Genomic DNA, 23,787 nt, shown 5'->3' with positions numbered 1-23,787 from the left:
ATTTTTACAAAGGTTCTGTAAAGATATAGAGATTATAATGATAACTTATCAAATATTTATTTATCGGGAATTTTTGATGGTGTGGAATCACTTAAATGTTGACTGAGACATTCAGAATTATGACTTGCTCCATCATTTCAGTGTCTGTTTATTTTCACTTCATTTGAGAGGCAGAGAGAAACAGAAAAAGATCTATCCAGTGATTCACTCACTCCTCAAACACCCAGGGCTGGGACAGGCTGAAGTCAAGAGCTTGGAACTCAGTGGTTGGCAGGACACAGGTCCCCGAACCATCTTCCGCTACTCCCAGGGCGTGTGTTAGCAGGAAGCTGGAGAGGAAGCACAAGAGTTGGAACTTGAATCAGGCAATCCAACATGGAATGTGGGTGTCCCACAACTTAACCACTGTGCCAAACCCCCACTCCCATTTCAGTTTCTTCACCAGTGCAGTCACAGTGGTCGGTAGTGGAAGACGGGATAGTTTGGTTAAACCTCTCATTCCTGTCCTGACACCTGCTGACGTATGCCCTTGGCCAAGCCGCTCTGGAGAAACCCAAGTTTCTTCATTACTGCAGTGGGGAGAACGATAGCTCTGCCTCGGGTTTGTTTTCATGGTTAACGTAGATGAGACCCCAGCGCCTGGCCCCCTAATCCCCATGAGTTATGGTAAGGAAGATTGTTCCTGTGGCCCAGCAGTAGTCCTCCCTTGACCCAGTAACAGAGCCCTGAAGGGCATGGTGTGAACTCTCCGAACAAGCAGATGCTCTCCACCTTTCTCTGCCTGCCGTCTGACGTTATCTCCTGAAGCTTGAATAGCTGTTGAAGGACTTGGGTAGTGGCTTCTGTCTTATGCCCAGGCAGCTGCTTTAGAGTTCATCTGCAGTTTGGGGTGAGCGGCAGTCACGTGCATACTGCAACCCATGTCTGGTATTTAAATTCCGGTTAAGACTGTTGGATGCATGTTATGGAATATCAGATATGGCCCAGGCGATTATGGTGGTGATATGTATCAGGTGACATCGAGGTCCGGGTTTAAAAAGCATCAGAAAGTTCTTCTCTTGTCTCCTTTGTGGCAAGGATTGGCACGTGGATTCCATGAGGATAGGAGTGGCAAATTTGGAAAGTCGTCATGAGTCCGGGATACGGCCTAACCTATGGCGTCCGCCATACCACGGACAACCTGTTGAAATCTCTTCTGAAGCTCACATACCTGAGGGACCATGCCTCACTGAAGAACTGGGTCCTGATGGCCACTGGTTGTTATCACTATTATTTCCTTAATTTTAAGATACTATCAATTATAAGACACATCATTGATTTTGTTAAAAATCTGTTTATTTTGGGGGAGAGAGGGGAGATGCTCCTCCATCCACTAGTTTACTCCGCAGTTGCCCTCAGTGGCTGGGGCTGGGCTCACTGAAGGTGGGAGCCAGGAACTCACCAGAGGTCTGCCACAAGGACGGCAGGAACCCAGCTACTTGCGCCATCACTGCTGCACCCGAGTGTGTGCATTGGGAGCCAGAGCTGAATCTCAGACCCAGGCACCCCAGTGCCGGTCACTGGCATCTCAGCTGCCAGGCTACACATCCACTAAGATGACATTGAAGTTCAGTAAGTAACTGTAACTAAATTTCATTCTGCCTTGTGCCCATAGAACAAAGTGTAATGAAACAGAATTGTAGACTCTCAATGATCAGATTTTAGAGTTTTTTTTTTTTTTAATATTTATCTATTTATTTGAAAGTCAGAGTTACACAGAGAGAGGAGAGGCAGAGAGAGGGAAAGAGAAAAAGAAAGAGAGGTCTTCCATCCGATGGTTCACTCCCCAATTGGCTGCAATGGCCAGACCTGTTCCAATCCGAAGCCAGGAGCCAGGAGCTTCTTCTGGGTCTCCCACGTGGGTGCAGGAGCCCAAGGCCTTGGGCCATCTTCCACTGCTTTCCCAGGACACAGCAGAAAGCTGATCGGAAGTAGAGCAGCCGGGATTCGAACTGGCACCCATATGGGATGCCAGCACTGCAGGCGGGGGCTTTATCCCCTGTACCACAATGCTGGTTCCTTTAAGGGCCATTTGTTTACCTTTTTGGAGAGATGTTTATTCAGTTTTTGCTTATTTTAAAATTGGTTATCTTTTCATTATTGAGTGGAAAGTGTTATTATATCTGAGTATTATACCCTTGGGTCTCAAACTGGCACCCATATGGGATGCCTGCGCTTTAGGCCAGGGCATTAACCTGCTGCACCACAGCACCAACCCCAGATTTTAGAGCTTTTAAAAACATTATTCTGGGGGCTGGCACTGTGGCGCAGCGGGTTAAAGTTGCCACTGCAGTGCCAGCATCCCATATGGGCACCGGTTCTAGTCCTGGCTGCTCCTCTTCTGATCCAGCTCTCTGCTGGGAAAGCAGTAGTAAATGGTCCAAGTCCTTGGGCCCCTGCACCTGCGTGGGAGACCCGGAAGAAGCTCCTGGCTCCTGGCTTTGGATCGGCTCAGCTCAGACTGTTGCTGCCATTTGGGGAATGAACCAGCAGATGGAAGACCCCTCTCTGTCTCTACCTCTCTCTGTAACTCTTTCAAATAAAATATAATTTAAAGAAATTATTCTGGTGCTTAGATTGATTTATTTCTGCATTATTTCCATCGTACACTGTTCTGCTTGGAATCCACTTAGCCATCCATTGACACCCTATGGGGCCTTCATGTACCCCCCGCCCCCGCATTCCCCTGGGACGTCTCCCACAAGTCCCAGGTGCTCGCCAGTACCTCTTCTGTGAACCCTTTCCTTCTGTGCCACACCTGGAACACCCATGTGTCACTCTTGGATTAGAACTACAGATTAACTCTGCAAAAGACTCAGCTTTCTGAAAGTCAGTACCCATCTTATCCACTCTGGTGTCCCTTGTAGGGGCTCAGTCAAAATTGGATGAACGAATTGAGTTTTCCAGAGGAGAGGATCTGTGCTTTCCTGTTTCTTCTCAGGCCTGAAAAGAGGAAAGCAGACATAGACGGCATGGGGAGGGATTTAGAGTCAGCGTGAAGGCTGACCTCACCTCCGACGTGCTGTTTAAGGAAGACTGGTAGCCTTATCTGGAAATCTTCAAATTTAGAGTCATTCAGCTCTTATATTAAGAAAAGCACTTGAGTTGATATTTGGCCCCCTCCAAGCAGTCTATCTAATACTAGGCACCTGGGAGAAGTTAGACTAATTTTTTTAAGATTGATTGATTGATTGATTTGAAAGTCAGAGTTACACAGAGAGAGGAGAGGCAGAGAGAGAGAGGTCTTCCATCCGCTGGTTCACTCCCCAATTGGCCACAACGGCCGGAGCTGCGCCAATCCGAAACCAGGAGCCAGAAGCTTCTTCCACGCAGGTGCAGGGGCCCAAGGACTTGGGCCATCTTCTACTGCTTTCCCAGGCCATAGCAGAGAGCTGGATGGGAAGTGGAGCAGCCAGGATTAGAACTGGTGCCCATATGGGATGCTGGCACTTCAGGCCAAGGCGTTAACTCGCTGCGCCATAGTGCCAGCCCCAGACTAATTTTAAAATATAAATCCACAGCCTACAGAAGGTCCCGGTCTGCTGCCATCACCTTCAGGATGTCCTCATTGGTTTCTCCCTTGGAGCAGTACATCTGACTAGTGAAATAAAATGGTGTGGGTGTGTGTTTTACTTTATCCTTCTCTTGAGAGCCTTCAATCAGACCTTGTGTTACAATGGGATGACTTTATAGCTGAGGAGCTACTCATGGCAGGGACCTGTGGACTTCGTTGTTTGCTCCCTGGGACTCCCAGAACCGCGCCTTGTGCACTGCCGCATCAGAGACTGCCAGTCGCATCTCACATGCCTTCAGTTAATGGGAGGCAGGCGGCACGGCGAACACATCGCTTCACCCTCCAGGTACCAGGTGCGCACAACTACCAGCTGAGTGACCGGAACTGCCACTTAATGGACTGCTTTCTGCCTCAGCACCCTAACGGCTGTGTGAGTAACGAGCTAACGCACTCAGTGCCGCCAAATTAAGGAAAACTTCCACAAAACGCAAAGGCAAATCCAACTTCAGTTATTTGATGTGACTTTAATTGGAACATTAGGACATGGGTTAAATTACTGGAGGGTCAGCTAAGACGGTCATTGCAATAAAGTGGAGATAAGATCACTGTTTGATTTCAGGCGAGTTAGTATAAATGTTAACTCAGCAAGATTGAGGAAAATAGCACTGAGGAGCGAGCAAGATCGCAGAGCTCTCGGAGCTGAGTTACCCCACTGGCTGGCAGCCGGACGACTCGCAAAACGGCGCAGTTGCTTCTTACCACTGGCTGCAGGCCTCGAGGTGGAACAGCTGCTGGTCTCTAGGAAACTGCGCCCGAATTCCTGGGCCAGTTCCTTTGTCTGCAGATGCAGAGGGCAGCCTGAGCATCCTGCGTGCTTCAGGAGGACAAAAGGCTTAGTGCTTCACTAAGTCATGAGTTCAAGAAGTAAAAGTAAAGATCACAGTTCAGCAGGAATATGGTGAAGGGCTGTAAACAATCACATCAAAGATGTTCAACTTCATTCATATACAGCACATTTTAAAACAGTCACAGATCATTAAACTGTAGTAGCATACAGTTCTTAACAATTTAACAAAGATTTAAAACAAATTTTGACAAAACACAATTTTCAGCAAAACAGATAGAGGCATTGTTGGTTTTGTTTGTTTTTTCTTCTTAGTGCCTACATGTGAGGGAGAACGTGTGGTATTTTTCTGTGTTCAGCTTATTTCATTCAACATGATGTCCAGTTGCAGCTATTTTTATGCAAATGATAAGAATTTCATTCTTACAGCTGAATATTTCATTGTATGTGTATGTATGTATACACACACACACACCACATTCTGTTGATCCATCTGATGATGGACACCTTAGTTGACTCCATATGACGGCTCTTGTGAACAGTGCTGCTGTTAACAGTGGTATACAACAGGTATCTGCTACTATGTGTTTGTCCTTTGGGTATATACTTAGTAGCGGGATTGCAGGATCTTATGGCAAGTGTGTAAGAGTTCCCCTTTCTCATCCTCACCATGTTTGTTGCTCTCTGTCTTTTGCATAATGGCTGTTCTGACAGAGGTGAGGTGCTATCTCATTGTGATTTTGATTTGCAGTCCCCTGATGGCTAGTGATACTGAGCATTTTTTCATATATCAGTTGGCCATTTCTGTTTCTTTTGAGAGCTGTCTGTAGAGGTTCTTTGCCCATTTCTTCTCTGGATTGGTTGGTTTTGAGTTTTTTGAGTTGCTTCATTCCCCAGTTAAATCAATAATCAGTTCTTACTATTCTACATCAGAAATGTTTCTTCAGGGTCCAGCACTGTGGCCCCAACATCCCATAGCAGAGTGCACTTCGATTCCCAGCTGTTCCACTTCCCATCTGCCCGGGAGAGCAGCAGCTGATGGTCCAAGTACCTGGGCCTTCACCACCCATGTGGGAGACCAGGATGGAGTTCCTGGCTCAGATGTGGTTGCTGCAGCCATTTGGGGAGTGAACCAGCAGATGGAGGATCTGTCTTGTGTTGTTTTCCCCTGTGCCACTCTGCCTTCCAGATAAATAAATAAGTAAATCTTAAAGAAGAAGAAGAAAAAAAAAAACCCCGGAAAATGTAATCCCTTTTTTAAAATTTATTTATTTATTTATTTTAATTTTTTGACAGAGTGGACAGTGAAAGAGAGAGAGAGATAGAGAAAAAGGTCTTCCTTTTTGCTGTTGGTTCACCCTCCAATGGCGCCGCGGTAGGCACGCTGCTACCGTAGCACCGCGCTGATCCGATGGCAGGAGCCAGGTGCTTCTGGTCTCCCGTGGGGTGCAGGGCCCAAGCACTTAGGCCATCCTCCACTGCCTTCCCGAGCCACAGCAGAGAGCTGGCCTGGAAGAGGGGCAACCGGGACAGGATCGGTGCCCCAACCGGGACTAGAACCTGGTGTGCCGGCGCCACAAGGTGGAGGATTAGCCTAGTGAGCCGCGGCGCCGGTAATCCCTTTTTAAAAGAAACTCTACAATCTGCCCCCCGCCCACCTAGTCTTACTGACATCTTTACGCCTCCAGTCTTGTGAGAAGACTTAAGGTTCTGAATAACCAGTGAACCAACGTGATGGGGTCCCTTAAATCTCTGTTGGTAGCTGCCTGGCCCTTCAAGATGCAACCGCATGCTACTGTAGAGAAGCCACTGGCATGAGCTAGCCCAAGAGGAATGGCGATCAAAGAAACAGCCCAGTAAATGGCTGGTTAGACAAAGATATTCTTGCTTTTCCCCTCCAAATGCTAGGGCAACCATGGAATTTCTTTAAAAAATTTTTTTTTAATTTCATTGATTCAGAAAGCAAAGCGAGAATTTCCATTTCCCCCAAATGCCTATGATAGCCAGGGCTGGGCCAGGTCAAAGCCAGGGCCCCAGAACTCAGTCCTAGTCCCTCACGTGGGTGGCAGGGCCCCGTGCCATCCTCTCCTGAGCCCTCACCTGCTGTTTCCAGGGTGCCGGTCAGCGGGAGGCAGTGATCTCCAGCAGATCTTAACCTCTGTGCCGAACCGCCACCCCTGAGTGTGGAAGTTATTGGATCCGGTCCATTTTCTGTTCCATCTTGCTCACCGCTACCTGCTTTCTCACTCTCCACACGTAGATCTGCTGCCCTTGCCCCCACCCCCACCCCAAGAAAGCACTGACACTTCTTTCTTTTTGACTGTACAACAAAAGCTTCAGTGAGTCAGTTTGACAAAGCAATATTTGCCTCAGAAGTGGAAGGCAAAGAAATAGAATGGTTAAAGCCAAAATCTTTAGAGAGCAGTGGAGGAAAGAAAAGGCTGGAAATACCAGGTCCTGGGGGGCTGCATTGTAGCGTAGAAGGCTAAGCCTCAGCCTGCAGTACTGGCATCCTATATGGGTGCTGGTTCAAGTCTTGGCTGCTCCACTTCCAATCCAGCTCTCTTCTGATGGCCTGGGAAAGCAATGGAAGATGGCCCAAGTGCTTGGGCCCCTGTACCACGTGGGAGATTCGGAAGAAGCTCCTGGCTCCTGGCTTTGGCCTGGTGCAACTCCAGCCCTTGCAGCCATTTGGGGATTGAAACAATGGATGGAAGATTCTCATTCTCTCTCTCCCTCCCTCCCTCCCTTCTTCCCTCTTCCTCTCTCTGTATATTTGCCTTTCAAATAAATAAATAAAACTTTTTAAAAAAAAAACAGGTCTTGTCTTTTGGCTATGTTGAATCATTTCCAGTAACAATCGCTGCCCCACCCAACACACAGTGATACACCTGAGGCTCCATAGCCACCCAAGACTTTGCTGTTTCCTGCCTACATCTGGAACACCACGCCTGAGCTGTTTCCTGTGTCTTCTAGGGAAAGCATACTCTTCTGTGAAGACCGAATAGGAGGTGGTCCAGCTCCCTTCTGTCCTTGGAAGCACTGAGCTTATAACTGTGAACAGTCGTTTTGATGTGTGTGTATTTAGAAGTTCTAGGAAAATGGACGTGTAATTTTCATGAAAAGTGATTAGCTACTGGCCCTTCACCATCCAGATTATCCATCATTACTGCCCCAAAACATTAAACAGCACCTAATTCCAGATTACTGCTGATGCACACCCTGGGAGGGGGAGGTGATGGCCCAGGTAATTTTTTTTTTAAGGTTTATTTATTTATTTGAAAGAGACAGACAGATCTTCCATCCACTGGTTCACTCCCCCAGAGCTTCTTCCAGGTCTCCTATATGGGAAACAGGGGTCGAAGCACTTGGGCTTATTTCCTGCTGCTTTTCCCCATTAGCAGGGAGCTGGGTTGGAAGTGGAGCAGCCAGGACACCAACCAGCGGCCATATAGGATGCCGTCATTTCAGGTGGTGGCTTAACCCACTGTGCCACAGCCTTGGCCCCAAGTAATTGGGTTTCTGCCACCAACACGAGAGACCTGAATTTAGTTTCTGGTTCCGAGCTTTGGCTTGGCTCTACCCAGCCCTGGTTGTTGTAGGCATCTGGGAGGTGAACCAGCAGATGAGAGCTCTGTCTGCCCCTCAAATTAATTTGTAAGAACTGGCACAAAATAGCTACTTGAGTATTTGTTGCTGAATGAATAAATCTACCTCTGTGACCTGTTCTGGGGTTGGACCCAGCGAGAGGGCAGGAAGATGGGACTGGTTGAAAATTGAAGGTCCTGGGGCCAGCGCTGTGGTGTAGCAGGCTAAGCCTCTTCTTGTGGCGCTGGCATCCCATAAGGGCGCTGGTTCGTGTCCCGGTGCTCCACTTCCGATCCGGCATCTCTGCTGATGGCCTGGAAAAGGAGTGGAGGATGGCCCACGTGCTTGGACCATTGCACCCGCGTGCGAGACCCAGAGGAAGCCCCGGGCTCCTGGCTCAGCGCTGGCCGTTGCGGCCATTTGGGCAGTGAACCAGCGGGTGGAAGATCTCTCTCTGTCTCTCTCTCTAACTCTGCCTCTCAAATCAATAAAATCTTTTAAAAACGAAATTTGAAGATCCTGCCCTCTCTTCCTCCTTGGAACAAGCAGAAGTGAAAGGCAGAAGACAGATTTTAAATTCAAGATCCCCGGGGATCGGTTCACCGCCGGCCGGGTTAAGATGTCAGGGTGTCCTCTGTAAGGGAGCGTCGATGGATTCGGGTTGACGAGCTGCCCGCCAAGCTGGCGCGAGCCTGTCGCGGGCGGCGTTTCTGACTTAGTGCTCGGACAGCCACGGCGAAGGGCTCAGGGCGCCCAGCCCTCATCTCAGGACTCGCTGCTCCCGTCAGTACGTGGTGAGGCCTGCAGCTACGAGGATCAGAGAGCAGCCGCCTTGTCAGGGCGCTGAGAGCTGGGCCCCGCCCCCGCCTTGGCTGCAAACCGGCATCATCTCGAGTTTTAACGAACCCTGGGTCTCCTTCCGCATTAATTCTCTTAACTGGTCGGGGCTGCTGCCTCGACAGGAGCGGTTTTTAAAAATTCTGAGCAACCAGAGACTGCCAGAGTCGGCTCCCGCCGACCCAGACCTAAAGTTTGCAGCCCATCTGAGGCTCTCAGCCCACAGCTGCGGACTTCCTGAAAAAAATATGGAAGAAACCTCCCAAGCTGCCCACACGCCTGCGGGCCGCAGACTCGCCCGACCCGGTTTCAAGCGCTCCGAACTCCGGCCGGCGTCCGGTCCAGCCCGGGCGCCCAGCTCCTTACCTGTGGCCCCGCCTCGGCCCCGCCCACAGGCTGCCCTCAGGCCCCGCCCCGCTCCCCGCCCCGCGCGCACTCTCGCCCCGCCTCCTCTCGCGAGGACACTGCAGCGCCGGAAGTGGCCCGTGCGCGCGGCGGGCGGGGCGGGGCGTCCCGGAGTCTGGCGCGCGGCCGGCCGAGGGAGGGGGTAGGCTCCGCTGGGCCCGCGTTGGCAGCGCCCGGGGACGCTCAGGTGCTCCGGGGGTCCGGCTGCGTGGTCCAGCCAGGGTGTCGCTGCAGGGCCGTCCCCATGTTGCGCTTTCCGACCTGCTTCCCATCCTTCCGGGTGGTGGGAGAGAAGCAGCTGCCGCAGGAGATCATTTTCCTGGTCTGGTCGCCCAAGCGGGACCTCATTGCTTTGGCCAACACAGCGGGCGAGGTAAGCGAGCCGGCGGGGAGCCGGCCTGGGCTTGGGCCAGCCCGCCACCGACGCTGCCAGGGCCTGCCTCAGTTTCCCTTTGTGCGACGCCCGGCGCTCCGCCGTCTGCCCCGCCCCTGCCTCCCGGGGCGGCCGGGAACTTCAGGTGCAGGTGTCGCGGACTGCGCGACCCCGTGCCGCAGGGGTCGGCGTGCCCGGGCTCGGCATTCTGTGGCTGAGATGACACGTCCGGAGCTCGGACACAGTGCACAGCCCTGCGCCCCGGGGCGCGCCGGGAGCTGTCCCCAGGGGTCCCGCAGACCCGGCTCAGGACTCGCCCACGGTTCAGGAGCGGAAGATGAGGCAGGGCCACACTGGAGCCCCAAGTGTGCATGCATGGAGCCGCCACGGAGACTGTGTGAAAATCCCAGCTCTGTTGTCCCGTGGCACGGCCGCTTCCCACCGAGACTACCGGTGCCCGGGCAGGATGCGCGTGAACGCGGGCAGCCAGCCATCTCGGGCTCGGGATGTCATCGCCTCCATGGAGTGTCAGCTCTCCGCCGGGAGGTACCTGCCGGCCATGTTGTAAGGGAACCTCCACCCGGGCAGCCTTTCCTCCCTGGCCTTGGGGCATTTTCCTGGCGAGGGCCAAGTGCACGACCAGGTGGCAAGGGAATCTTCGCATCACCGCGCTGCCCCCCTGTGAGCCCGTCCCTGGGGTATGGTCTGGTTTCTCTGGGGCCTCCATGAAATCCTCTCTCTCCGCCCCCCTGCCAGGGTGCTTTGTGGCTCCGTCGTGGGTCCAGGGAGTAGTACAGATAGATGGGTATAGCCAGGGCAGTGGCCGGGACCACAGGTAGGGCTGTCAGTGTGGTCAGCCCGGCAGGTGTGACAGTGGGCGGGGCTGGGTCCTTTTTTCTCAATGAAAGAAGCAGCCAGGGCGTTGTCTGGGAGAGCCTGTGGGTAGACGCAGATTCGGGGAGGTGACATGGCTGTTGTCATGGCCGGGAGATGGCTGAGAACCTCGCCACGCGAGTGCAGGTCTTTCAGGAATGTAGGCGGCCGAGCACTCTGTAGATGGTGGGAGGGGTCGCCTGTGTTCCCAGCGGAGGCCGGGAAGTGCACGTGCTCCAAGCTGCAAGGTGAGGCAGCGAACAGTGGTGACGCTCTTCGTGCGGAGTCAGGACGTGGGGAGGGGTCTTTGGGAGCAGGTGCAATTCTGAGGCCTCTCTTCCTTGTCAGCACTTAAATGGATGCTGGAGTAGTGACAGCCCTGGTGTGGGAGCACAGGGAGCCAGGGTGGCTGAGTGGCCACAGCTGAAATTATGTGCCACGTTGTCCGAGTCCCCGTGAGGTGGTGTTTGACTCCGCGACAGCTGTCTTCTTAGTGCCGTTTGTGTTTCTTTCTTTTTTTATTGCCCTCTTAGGTGGCCGCCTTATTCCTCTCTAAAAGCTAAGTCTCCTGTTGACATAAAAGGAAAATGGGGGCTGGTGTTGAGGGAGTAAGCCACCGCCTGTGACGCCGGCATCCCATATGGGTACTGGTTCATGACCCGGCTACTCCACTTCCGATCCAGCTCCCTGCTAATAGCCTGGGAAGAGCAGCAGACGTGGCCCAAGTGCTTGGACCCCTGCAACCACGTAGGGGACCTGGACAAAGCTCCTGGCTTTGGCCTGGCTCAGCCCTGCCTGTGGCCATTTGGGGAATGAACCAGCAGATGGAAGACCCCTCTGTGTCTCACCCTATCTCCCTGTAACTCTTTCAAGTAAATAAATCTTAAAAAAGAAAAAAGAAAAGAAAATGCATGGGGCACAGGGTTGAATTAGATCTCCTATTTTCGCCCACCTTTTTTTTTTTTTTTTTTTTTTTTAAAGATTTGTTTATTTGAAAGTCAGAGTTACACAGAGAGAGAAGGAGAGGCAGAGAGAGAGGTCTTCAATCCGCTGGTTCACTCCCCAGTTGCCCACAATGGCCAGAGCTGCGCCAATCCAAAGCCAGGAGCCAGGAGCTTCTTCCAGGTCTCCCATGTGGGTGTAGGGGCCCAAGGACTTGGGCCATCTTCCACTGCTTTCACAGGTCATAGCAGAGAGCTGGATCAGAAGTGGAGTAGCCGGGTCTTGAACTGGTGCCCATATGGGATGCCAGCACTGCAGGTGGCAGCTTAACCCGCTACACTACAGCGCCGGCCCCGGCCCACGTCTTTTGAAATGCCTTATGTTCATTCAGACACTGTTGTGTTCCTCTCTTCTGCTTCTAGCTAAATATTTAAGAGATTTTTTTAAAAAAGTTTTACAGTGGTGATCGTGATTTATTTTTGGAAATGGATTTTTTACTTACTGCCTTCTATCTGTTTTCTCTTAGGTTTTGCTTCACCGACTTGCAAGTTTTCATCGAGTTTGGAGTTTTCCACCAAATGAAAATACAGGAAAGGAAGTGACCTGTCTGGCTTGGAGACCAGATGGCAAACGTAATGATACTATTATAGAAAAAAAATCTGTATTTTCACAAAGGGTGAAAATCAAATAGCCTCTAAAGAAAGCTAATTTCCAGAAATAATTTATTGTTAGACTATGCTGGAGTTATAAATGCCAATTGGGGAACATTTTTTAAAAGAAGGCTTTAACATTTTTCCATAAAGCTCAGATGAATTCTTGGCAGAGTGCTCTTTTAAACGGAGTCCAGCTTCTTGGCAAAGATAGCCCTGAGCCGAAATCCGATGGAATCCACAGAAAGCTTTGGTTTTGTTCTTTCTGCTCGCTGGTCCTGCACCCCTGGGCCCAGCACCTCCTGCCACTCATAGCTCAGTTCAAAGCCTCCCAGCCGTGTATTTCCCACTGAGCGTGTGGCGCATCCGCTGTGCAGACCTGCTTACCGCACGTGAGGGGCCCTCAGCTCTGATTCCATTCCTCCCCGTGTTTCCTGGGGCCCTTGTGCTGTTGCTCATTATGGCTCTGACGATTGAACTCTTACTCCTGGGTTGCATGGACAATGCCAATCCTTATCTCAACTGCTACACACAGGACAGTGATGTGTGCACACCACGGAGCTTGAACATCATCTGTGTCTTTGATGCTTTGGGGATACTGGTTTTGTAGAATGGTATGAGCTCCTCGTGGGCTTATTTTGTTCCCCCAGATAAATATAATGAAGTGCTTTAAAATTCCCTGAAAGCCTTATAGGTTAGAAATAACTTTCTGTTTTGGAGAACAACTTTTCTAAAATTTCTGATAAAATCCATACATGCAGAATATATACATTATAGTTTTAACAGAGGGAGGTCATTCGATGCATGCTATTTTTAAAAAACAGATTTATTTATTTATTAGGCAGAGTTACAGAGAGAGAGAGAGAGATCCAGATCCCCTGGTTCACTCCCTGAATGGTTGCAGTGGCCAGGGCTGGACCAGGGTGAAGATAAGAGCTTCATCCAGGTCTCTCATGTGGGTGCAGGAGCCCAGGCACTTGGCCCATCTTCCACTGCTTTCCCAGGCACATAGCAGGGAGCTGGATTGGAAGTGGAGCAGCTAGGACTCAAACCGGTGCCCATATGGGATTTCAGCATTGCAGGCAGTGTCCTGTCCCACTATGTCACAATACTGGCCCTAATACGTATGCCATTTTGTTGTGTAATTTTTTTGTTTTTGTTTTTTATGTTGCTTTTTTCTTGTCGCTGTGGATAGATTAACCACATTAATGTTAAATGATTACATACTAATCCACTATTTCTATATTGTGATTTGCTAACTCTGTCCTCATAGGTGGACATTTAGATAGTTTCTAGTTTTTGGTTTTTATAAAGAATGCTATATATAAGTATCTTGAACACTGGGACCTCTGACACTTGGAGTTAGCGCCTTAGATTAATTCCCGGAAGTATAGTGTCCAGGAATGTTTTAATGTACTATATTCATTCTGTACTCACTTTGCTTAAAATATGAGGGAACTTCAAAAGTTCATGGGACCCGGCGCCGCAGCTCACTAGGCTAATCCTCCACCTGCGGCGCCGGCACACCGGGTTTTAGTCCCGGTAGGAGTGCCAGATTCTGTCCCGGTTGCTCCTCTTCCAGTCCAGCTCTCTGCTGTGGCCCGGGAGTGCAGTGGAGGATGGCCCAAGTGCTTGGGCCCTGCACCCGCATGAGAGACCAGGAGGAAGCACCTGGCTCCTGGCTTTGGATCGGCGCAGCGCACCTGCCACAGCGCTCCGGCCGTAGCGGCTATTAGGGGGTGAACCAATGGAAGGAAGACCTTTCTCTCTTTCTCTCTCTCTCACTGTCTAACTCTGCCTGTGTGGAAAAAAAAAAGTTCATGGGAGGGGGCCGGTGCTGTGGTACAGTGGAGCAGCGGGTTAAGGCCCCAGCCCCCAGCCGTCAGCACTGGCATCCTATATGGTGGCCAGTTCGAGTCCCGGCTACTCCACTTTCGATCCAGCTCTCTGCTGTGGCCTAGGAAGGTAGTGGAAGATGACTCAAGTCCTTGGGCCCCTGCACCCGCGTAGGAGACCTGGAAGAAGCTCCAGGCTCCTGGCTTTGGATCAGGTCAGCTCTAGCCGTTGCAGTCATTTGGGGAGTGAACCAGCAGATGAAAGACCTCTCTCTGGCTCTACCTCTCTCTGTAACTCTGCCTTTCAAAAAAGAAAAAAAAAGTTCATGGGGAGTGGAATTGAAAATTTATTTTGGTGCAGAAAATTTTGATATCCATTCATATATAGGATCTTCCAAAAGTAAATAGAAAATACATAATATGAAAAAGCACAGATTTCAAATTTAGTTTGCACCAAAGTAAACTTTTTTAAGATTTATCTGTTTATTTGACAGGCAGAGTTACAGAGAGAGGGAGGAAGAGGGAGAGAGAGATTGTCCTTCCTCTGGTTCACTCCCCAAGTGGCCACACTGCCAGGGCTAGTCCAGGCTGATTCCAGGAGCCTGGAACTCTGAGGTTTAACCACATGGGTGAAACTTGGACCAGCCTCCACTGCCTGCCTAGGTGCAATAGCAGGGAGCTGAGTCGAAAGTAGAGCAGCCGAGACTCAAACTGGTTCTCCAGTATGGGATGCTAGAGTTGCAACGGCAGCCTAACCTGCTGCACCACAGCGCTGGCCCCTAAGCTTATCTTTAAAAAAAAAAAAAAAGTTATTTATTTATTTGAAAGGCAGAGTACAGAGAGGCAGAGGCAGAGAGAGAAGCCTTCCATCCACTGGTTCATTCTCCTAGTGGCTACAACGGCCAGAGCTGGGCCGATCCAAAGCCAGGAGCCAGGAGCTTCTTCCAGGTCTCCCACACGGGTGCAGGGACCCAAGCACTTGGGCCATCTTCTACTGCTATCCCAGGCCATAGCAGAGAGCTGGATCGGAAGTGAAGCAGCTGGGATCTGAACCGGCGCCCATATAGGATGCTGGCACTGCAGGTGGCAGCTTTATCCGCTACACCAAGCACTGGCCCCTCCCTAAACTTACGTTTTAATCTGATTTTTCTATGAGCTCTTTGAAGTACTCTCGTGTGTGTAAAATTACTTGACTTTTGTAAGTAATGTCTTGAAATTTTGCATTATTTATCAAAAAACAGTCTTAAATATAAATCATAAAAGAATATGAAAAGGTTTTTACATAGATGTATTTTATCATTAAAATTATGTCATGTATTTATGGACAGCAAAATAGAACAGTCATTTCAAGATTGTTTTAAAGAAAGCCTGGGCTTGCCTCATCTTGCAAGATTGCATGTAGTACTCAGCAGTAAAACGTACTGTCCTCCATGTAGGAAGTCTTAAAACCTTTTAAAAAAATAAAAATAATAAGAAGAAGGTTTTAGGGGCCAGCGCTGTGGCCTAATGGGTAAAGCCACTGCCTGAAGCGCTGGCATCCCATATGGGCACTGGATTGAGTCCCGGCTGCTCCACTTCTGATCCAGCTCTCTGCTACGGCCTGGGATAGCAGTGGAAAAAGGCCCAAGTCCTTGGGCCCCTGCACCCGTGTGGGAGACCCAGAAGCAGCTCCTGGCTCTTGGCTTCAGATCTGTTCAGCTCCGCCCACTGCAGCCATTTGGGAAGTGAAACAGCAGATGGAGGACCTCTCTGTGTAACTCTGCCTTTCAAATAAATAAATACATCTTTGAAAAAAGAAAAAAAAAAAAAGAATGCATTAATGACTTCTGTGCAGAAAGCATGCTAGATAATTCAGCCACAGTCAGGATCAAAGATTCCTTAGTAGTTGAAGGCCTTGTTTCCCATTATGGGTTAGAAACAGGTGAAAAATGAAAATCCTTCAAAGCAGATGGAAACACTTCTTTCCTCTTAGATGTGTTTCTGGCCCAGTACATCGTGGTGATGAGCTTGAATTGCTTATCTGTTGAGACTTCTGTATTTTCTGCCTGATGGTGGAGTGCTGGTCTAGAGACTGGGGGTGCCTGACAAAACCCTAGATCCCTCACGGTGCTCCGGCAGCATTGCCGCACTTGAAAACCAGCTTGCACAAAGATCTTTAGTTATTAGCACTTAAAGGGGGGACATTTAGGCAAAAAAGCCTTTATGATTAGATGTGTTTAAAATAGTAAAACTGGACAGTAGGCCAACTACCTGTCTTTCTCAAACATTGCACTAATTACTCTTTTTTTTTTCTCACTTTGTTCTAGTTTTGGCCTTTGCTCTTGCTGACACCAAGAAAGTTGTTTTGTGTGATGTAGAGAAACCTGAGAGCTTGCACTCCTTTTCTGTGGAGGCTCCTGTTTCTTGCATGCATTGGATGGAAGTGACTGTGGAAAGCAGGTAGAGTACCCAGAAGGGAACAACTCTGGAAGGGAGGGTAGGCTGTTCATGAAATTGCCATCTTTTAAAATGGAGACTTAGGGGTATTTTGAGTATGTGTATGCCTCATTTAAATTTTGGCTGTTAGCTTATAAGATGGAATATTTTAATTTTTTTCTTTTGAAAAAATATTTTCTTATTGGAGCAATAATGCCTGGCGGGCCAGGATTTTTCTCTTCATGTTGGCAGTGTATGTCAATGGTGTATACTTCCAAGTAATATTAGTTAACTACGGATCAGCACAGTGAGAGTCTGCTCACTGTTTAATTCGTCTGGAGCTCTGTTTTTTGTGTCTTAGGAAATATTCTTAGATTATGAAAAGTCTGAAATGGAGCATTCTGTTCTGATGCTGGATTCTTTTCTGCGTCCTGGTCCTGATAGTTTCCTTGTTTCATGAAAACAGTTTTGACCTAGTCTGTGTAGTCAGGTAATAGACCGGGTGTGCAGTGAACGTGGCCTAAGGAGTCTGTGGGTTTGCCTAATACTGGTAAAAACAGATTTCAAGGGGGAGGGTGTGGTCCAGGAGTCCCCATTTCCACAGGGCATGAGTTGCACGACCCCTACTGGATAACGGAGACGGTGGGTAGTACTGAACCCTGTGGTCCTGTGCAGGTGTACCAGAGGTAGTTAAATCAGTAAAGAGCAGAACAACAGAAACTAATTATAAGATGGAACGTTTATAACAATATACTGTGGTAAAAGTTCTGTGAATGTCGTCTTCCTCTTACCATCTCTATCAAAATATCTTGCTGTACTCACCCTTGTTGAACTTTGGTGACTGAAACCAAGGAGCAGGAAAGTGCAGAGAAGGGGGGACTGATGTCATGTGATTTTCTTGCCACAAGCTTTTCCTTTCTAATTAAGTCCACTGAGTTAATATCAAATGAATTTGTAAATCTTGAATGTCAGTTTTAATTGGTGAAAAGATCAGAAGTGGATGAAAAGGATCTAGCCTGGGGTTCCACATTCCCTGTAGATAAACCAGAGTGATCAATCCATTATCAAATAATCAAGGATTGCAAATGGCTCTATGAACTTCTAGAAGGTTGGAGGGGCAGAGTCTCCCGTGCAGTTCCTGTCTCAGCCCAATCACTTGCTGTGTATTCCCAGCATACTTTCTGCTGATAGTTTAAAAATTATATGAGCTTATGGGATCTCAGGACAGCTACTTTGGGAGAAAAAGTGGGAAAAAGTATTTATGAATCACCACCTTTTCACCTGCTCACTTATTTCTGATCTTATTTAAGGTAGAATTAAAAAATAAAAAGGGATAAATAAGACAATTTAAAAATATGTGATATGTGACATACCTGCAGGTTTGTCAAATCCCAAGTGTGTGTAAGCTGTAGAACCAATAATTAAATGATATGGTAATTACAACATTCCTTAAAATTACTCTGAGTATTTAACATGTTCAGTGTAGGTTCTTAAGTAAAGCTGACAAATTATAAATTCTCAGTCTCTGAATACTGAATATATTTCATACACTGAGAAAATTATTCATTCATGTAAATATAAAGTGGGTGGGCTTTTTTTCTTGCAAAATTTAAAAGAAACTTTCTAATTGTATTTTTCATTTGAGATTGTTATACTGACTCTCACAATGGTGAAATAGCTTCAGCATTTGTTTAGTTGGTAATGTTATAAAGCTGAGCATCTTTTTAAAAAATTCACATTTTTTTAATGGAAAGAGAAGTAAAATCTTTGGTGTTTTTCTACTACTTTTCTTTTTAGTGTTCTGACATCTTTTTATAATGCTGAAGATGAGTCAAATCTTCTGTTACCTAAACTGCCTACATTGCCAAAAAAGTAAGTATCACAGTTTTATTTTTTTGGAATTAGTCTTGCAGATTTCACTTTCTTCTACTTTCAACACTATGATCAATTTTCTCATGTGTTTTAAAAATACTTTTTATTATGAGTATTTTTTACCCCAATCTCTGTTTCCTTCTAGTTACAGCAACACCTCAAAAATATTTAGGTAAGATATGCCTTCTTTTCATGTATGATAATCTCTTATCATTTGAAACAGTTGAAAGATGACCCAATTTATTTTTATATTTTAGTGAAGAAAATTCCGATGAGATTATTAAGCTCTTGGGAGATGTCAGGTAGGTCTCATAGAGATCTTAACTAAATCTGGGTTCTTAAAGTTGCTGCTTCATAGTTGAGGCAGTTTGCCAAAGTCCATCCTTTCTTTGTCCTGTTTCTTCATTGTTGACGTACCTCCGTACCATACACAGACATTAATATTTATTATTTTTATTGTATGGGCTTTCATTTTGTCAGACTTCAGTACTAGTCAAGTGTGCCTTTGTTCAGCAACAAGCAAAAGAGGATTGAAATTTCTAAACTCTTAATTTAAGAATATAAGTTTCTTTTAAGCCCATTTAGTTTAATTAGCATGATAGCCACAATAAAGCTGTAGAACTTTGTATTACCTGGAAAAATAGTTGTTTTGTCATCTGGTGTAATTGTTAGTATCATGTATTCTTAGCTTACTGTAAGTGGATTTGTGTCGGAGTTGAGGAACTCTGTGTTGTTTAGAGAAAGGAGTCGGCCTGGTGAGGACTGGCTTTGAAAGGTGGTGCGTTTGTGCGTGTCCCACTGCAGGGGAGGTGACAGTGCAGCAGTTTCTGTCTTGGTTTAAGACACGGTCTCTGCTCAGTGCGCCTCACCTCGCTGCACTATTTCTACTTAGGCTTAATATTCTTGTCCTTGGAGGAAGCTCTGGATTTATTGAACTGTACGCTTATGGAATGTTCAAGATTGCCCGAGTCACAGGGGTAAGTCTGTCTTTACCGTTGTCTCCATCATTTCTGGTAGCTCATTCGTTTATGGTTTTCTTCGGCTTCAGCCAGTGGGACTGTTCGTTCTTAAATGTTCAGAGGCTAGTTCTCCTACTGAGATACAGCAGTAATGCCAGGATGTCTGTAGAGACCAGGAGCTGTTGGTGGAATTTGTTTCTCTTTAACAAAGAGATGGGATAATACACTTGGTTATGATGGAGTGTCCTTCCTGCTGTGAGAGAAGAGCTACAGTGTGCGGTTGGAGTGTGATCAACCACCAAGTCCAGCTCTGTAGCTAAGTCCTGGTGTTCGCCACAGCTCCTTCGTCTATTCTTAGCTTTCTCTAATGGGGTAGCAGGCCTTGTAGGCTGTGTGGACTAGAGTGGCCCTCCAGCATCTGATGGGACCCTTGGTGGGAGGGTGCCAGGAAGCAGAGTGTCTGTGTGTCCTAGGACTGGGAAAAACACGCACCCTCCCCTGCTGCCTGTGTGCTTTTTAACACTCATAGGGGAATTCTTGCTTTCTGTGCTATAAGCAGAGGCAACCTAACAAGACTACTACATTCCTCAGGGGGCTGGGGTCCACTGTCTTACAGATTGCCGGCACCTGTCTCGCATTGTGTTTGTCCAGTGACCTGAAGTCACTGTCAGTGGTCACAGAGGTGTCTGCCGGGGGCGCTGCAGAGGTCTCTTACTTCCAGGTGAGTACTGGAGTGTGACAGCAGTGGAGGAGATGCGTTCTGTATAGGGTTTTATAATCCTTATCCGGCTCTATTCTTGTGGTCATTAAAACAAAGTGTAACAGGGCAGGCATTTACCCCAGCAGTTAAGATGCCCGCATCCCATATTGGAGGCCTTGGGTTTAATCCTGTCTCTGGCTCCTGACTCCAGCATCTGCGGCAGACACTGGGGGGTGCTGGCGGTGGCTCAAGTGATTGCGTTCCTGTTACCGCGTGGCAGACCCCGATTGAGTGTCTGCTCCCCTGCTTCAGCCCGAGCCCAGCGCTGGCCATTGTGGGCATCAGGGAAGTGGACCAGCAGATGGGAGCATGGGAGCATGTTCTCTCTCTGCCTCTCAAATAAAGGAAATAAAAAACAAAACAGATCTACTTAAAGTTTCTAAATCTTATGTATTAGATGCTATTACAGTGAATGCCATTTTATTTTCCTTATGCTCCAGTATAATTCTCATAGAAACAGTATTTTGATGGTTTGTTCATGGCCACATTAATAGGTTGCTGTACCAATCCGCTTTGTACCAAGTGCTTTCTTAGGGCACTAAGAAATAATAGTAATAAAGATTAATAATGTATGTGCCAAGCATTGAGTGCTTCTAGTTCATTTACATCCTCATAGCAACCTGTTGGGTAGATACTGTCGTTTTCCCAGCTCACAGAAAAACTGTGGAACTTGTTCGCTGCCACAGAATTGGGAAGTGATTCTAGACAGTCCAGCTCCAGGGTCTGTGCCCTTAACAAGCACATTGCCTCTGGTGTCAAATGGCCGCAGGATACTGGGAAAGCCTTTTTTTGTTGTGTGCTGTCAGTAGTTTCGTTTGAGGAAGTGTTTGAGCTCCTGTAGAGTACTTTGATCATAGCCTTACCTTCCCAAGAAGTCTGCCCGAAATGTCCCTCTTAAATGTGGCAGGATCACTTGTTTTGGTGTGGCCCTTAAGTTGCTGCTTGGGATACCGTCGTTCTGTTAGAGTTCCTTGTTGGGGTCCTGGCTGCTCTGCTTCTGATCCTGCTTCCTGCTAGTGTGCGTCCCAGGAGGCAGCAGGTGATGGCTCAAGTAATTGGGTCCCTGCCACCCACGTGGGAGACATGGATGGAAGTACAGGCTCTTGGCTTTGACCTGGCCCCGCCCTGACTGTTGTGGACATTTGGGGATTGAACCAGCAGATGGAAGATGTCACTCCATCTGTGTGTGTGTGTGTGTCTCTCTCTCTGTGTCTTTCAAATAAAATAAAAATTTGTAAATAGTCATGTTAAAAAAAATTCCAGCTACCTAACATAAGTATGAACTCTCAAACAAAAGTAGAACAAAAAGATGGAAGAAGTGACGTGTAATGCCTTCCAGCAGCCCCTTGTATCCAGAGTGTCAGAGGCTCTCTACTGAGAATTCACTAGGGTGATTGTTCACATTTGCTGTTCATACTAAGGTTCTGTGAAACTGTTATTGCCAGGATTCCATTTGGGCTATAATGAAGTGATTCTCTATTTCTGCTAAGTTTGTAATAGATTTAAAAAAAAAATCTTTTTATTTTCATTTGAGAGGCAGAGAGACACACAGAGCAATCCCCCATCCTTTGGTTTACTCACTAAATTCCTGTAACAGTTGGGGCTGGGCCAGGCTGAAGCTGGGAGCCAGGAACTCAATCGGTTCAGGTTTCCCACGTGAGTGGCAGGAGCACAACCACTCGAGCTGTCACTGCTGCTTTCCAGGCGTTCGCAGAGGGCTGGGGCCAGGTATCTAACCCAGGTACTCCCCTGCAGGAGGCAGGAGTCTTAGCCGCCCAGCCGTGTGCACATTCAACGGAAAGGGTACTTTAATAGCAAGTTTATGTAGACACAACACACATGTCATTGGTAGCTGCTTTTCCTATATTTATCAGTAGCGTTCAGTTCCGTCTACTTCCTTTAAATTTTTATGCATAACTATGTTCATTTTTAATGTCTTCACAATAGTGTTACAAAATAGATCATTCCATGTTTTTTTGCCACATAGAGAGATTGATCACTCAGAGTGATCTGTGGAGTTACCCACAGGTGAGAGAATTCTAAGGTTTGTGTTCTGAGGAGAATCTCAGAGCTGCTACATTCAAAGGGAGCCCAGTTCTGGCATAGTCTTTCTGACACATACTTAGATACATTTTTCTAAATTGTGGGATTCTTTATTTTTAAGCTGGACAGGACGAACTTCTCTTCAAAAGCAGCAAGTGCATCTGACTCACTGCCTTCTCTTGATTCTACAGCTTGAAACCAACCTGTTATACTCTTTCTTACCTGAAGTAACTCGAATGGCCAGAAAGTTTACACACATTTCTGCTCTTTTACAGGTATTTACCTACCGCTTGTTTTATGTGAATGTTTACCATAAGCATCTGACGTTTCATAAATTAAAAAGTTCAGAATTTTCTTTTGTAAAGCTTTCTGTAGTTGGAGTGTGTAGTCCTTATCTTCTAGTGTTCATTAAAGCAAGAAGGAAATGTAACTGAGATTGTATTTCCACCCAACTCTACTTAACATCTTTAAAAGAAGAGCAAAAACTAATTTAAGTCTTTTAAAATAGTCCCTAAAATAAAATAAAATTTACACTTTACTACAAAGAAAGTGGAAAAACAGTCTTCATATGAGTTAGCTTTTGTTCAGAATAAACCTACCCCAGGTTAGCGCTCACAATCACCTAGGTTGACAATTTGGGTTGGGTTTGGCCAGAAGGTTCTGGTGATCTGGGCTAGGTCAGCTAATCTCATCTAGGCTTGGTCGTGCAAACAGAACTGTGTCCCTGGCTGTTGTGGCTCTGGCCCTGCCCCACCCCCACCCCCCCCATTCTCCAGCAAGCCAGCACAGGCTTACACACATGGATTGATGGCAGCAGACAGCAGACACATAAAGGGTACAGGTGGCAGTGTGCAAAGACTTTGGAGACCCTCAGTTCAGCAGTGTCTTCTTTGCTCTTTGTGTTGAGGGATCCAGGGTCAGCCCAGATTCAAGGGCTGGAGAAAAGTGCCCTACATCTGGAAGGAGGAGCTACGATGAATCATGGCCATGTTGTTCATTCTCAGAAGTCGAGAGAGTCTTTTTAAGGGCTGTCGTTGAAAACTGAGTAGCTGGCAGAGCAACATTTTGACAGTCAATGTGCATGAAACATGCTATCCCAGAGCCAGCGCTGTGGCATAGCGGGTAAAGTCGCCGCCTGTAGTGCTGGCATCCCATACAGGTGCTGGTTCGAGTCCCAGCTGCTCCGCTTCCGATCCTGCTCTCTGCTATGGCCTGGGAAAGCTTAGGGATATTTGTTTTACCAGGCACAAACCTAATTTAAGAAGGTTTTTTGTGAAAGCTGAAAGAATCGTCATGTGCTTTATCGTTAAGTAATTAGGAAATGTTATCTATCGTCTTCTCAGGCTTAGCTGAGTTAAAAGCGTAACTGAAAGTAAATTCTGGATTTCTCTGAAACACTTGGCAATAAGAAGCACAAATTGTCTAGTGAGTGTGCTAGTTTAACTATTTTTCATTAACTTTTAACAGTATATAAATTTGTCGCTGACGTGTATGTGTGAGGCATGGGAAGAAATCCTCATGCAGATGGACTCTCGCCTCACTAAGTTTGTGCAGGTAATGCCCGTTAAGTTTCTATGGGGAGAGTTAGAGTGCTTAGGGCATCTGGCCCGAGGTGAGACTCACACACAGCAGTGCCTGGATTTGGTGCCCACCTCCAGCTCCTGACTCCAGCTTCCGGCTAACGTGGTCCCTGGGAGGCAGCACCGATGGCTCTTGTAGTTGGGTTCCTGGCTCGTGGCTTTGTTCTTAACCCAGCCCCAGCCGTTGCAGACATTTTAGTGGCTAGGAGCTTGCTCTCTCTGTTTGCCTCTCAAATACATAAATATGTAAAGGCATTC

At 47.5% G+C, this 23,787-nt stretch overlaps 1 protein-coding gene and 1 long non-coding RNA gene across 3 annotated transcripts in view; one reads left to right on the top strand and one right to left on the bottom strand.

Annotated features, from left to right (window-relative positions):
• Positions 1–133: 133 nt before the first annotated feature.
• LOC133775212 (uncharacterized) lies at positions 134–9,210 on the bottom strand. 2 transcript variants are annotated; one of them, XR_009868207.1, is made up of 3 exons: positions 9,189–9,210; positions 8,121–8,299; positions 134–329 (listed from the first exon to the last, which is right to left on the bottom strand). It is a non-coding gene; the product is annotated as an uncharacterized LOC133775212 (long non-coding RNA). The 2 variants fall into 2 exon arrangements; XR_009868208.1 differs by lacking the exon at positions 134–329 and adding an exon at positions 4,071–4,519.
• Positions 9,211–9,351: 141 nt separating this feature from the next.
• Positions 9,352–23,787, top strand: part of ANAPC4 (anaphase promoting complex subunit 4) — a 43,685-nt gene continuing 29,249 nt past the window's right edge. Inside the window, exons 1-10 of the mRNA XM_062212634.1 lie at positions 9,352–9,600; positions 11,942–12,047; positions 16,207–16,339; positions 18,113–18,187; positions 18,333–18,359; positions 18,445–18,489; positions 19,080–19,164; positions 19,763–19,867; positions 22,141–22,224; positions 23,417–23,503. Coding sequence (XP_062068618.1) covers positions 9,472–9,600; positions 11,942–12,047; positions 16,207–16,339; positions 18,113–18,187; positions 18,333–18,359; positions 18,445–18,489; positions 19,080–19,164; positions 19,763–19,867; positions 22,141–22,224; positions 23,417–23,503 — 876 coding nt within the window. The 5' untranslated portion in view covers positions 9,352–9,471. The remainder of the gene's footprint in view (positions 9,601–11,941; positions 12,048–16,206; positions 16,340–18,112; positions 18,188–18,332; positions 18,360–18,444; positions 18,490–19,079; positions 19,165–19,762; positions 19,868–22,140; positions 22,225–23,416; positions 23,504–23,787) is intronic.

Source organism: Lepus europaeus, chromosome 16 (assembly GCF_033115175.1).
Source record: "Lepus europaeus isolate LE1 chromosome 16, mLepTim1.pri, whole genome shotgun sequence".
Classification (NCBI taxonomy): domain Eukaryota; kingdom Metazoa; phylum Chordata; class Mammalia; order Lagomorpha; family Leporidae; genus Lepus; species Lepus europaeus.
The sequence above is the reverse complement of the archived record's forward strand: the minus strand, read 5'-3'. Positions and strand labels throughout refer to the sequence as shown.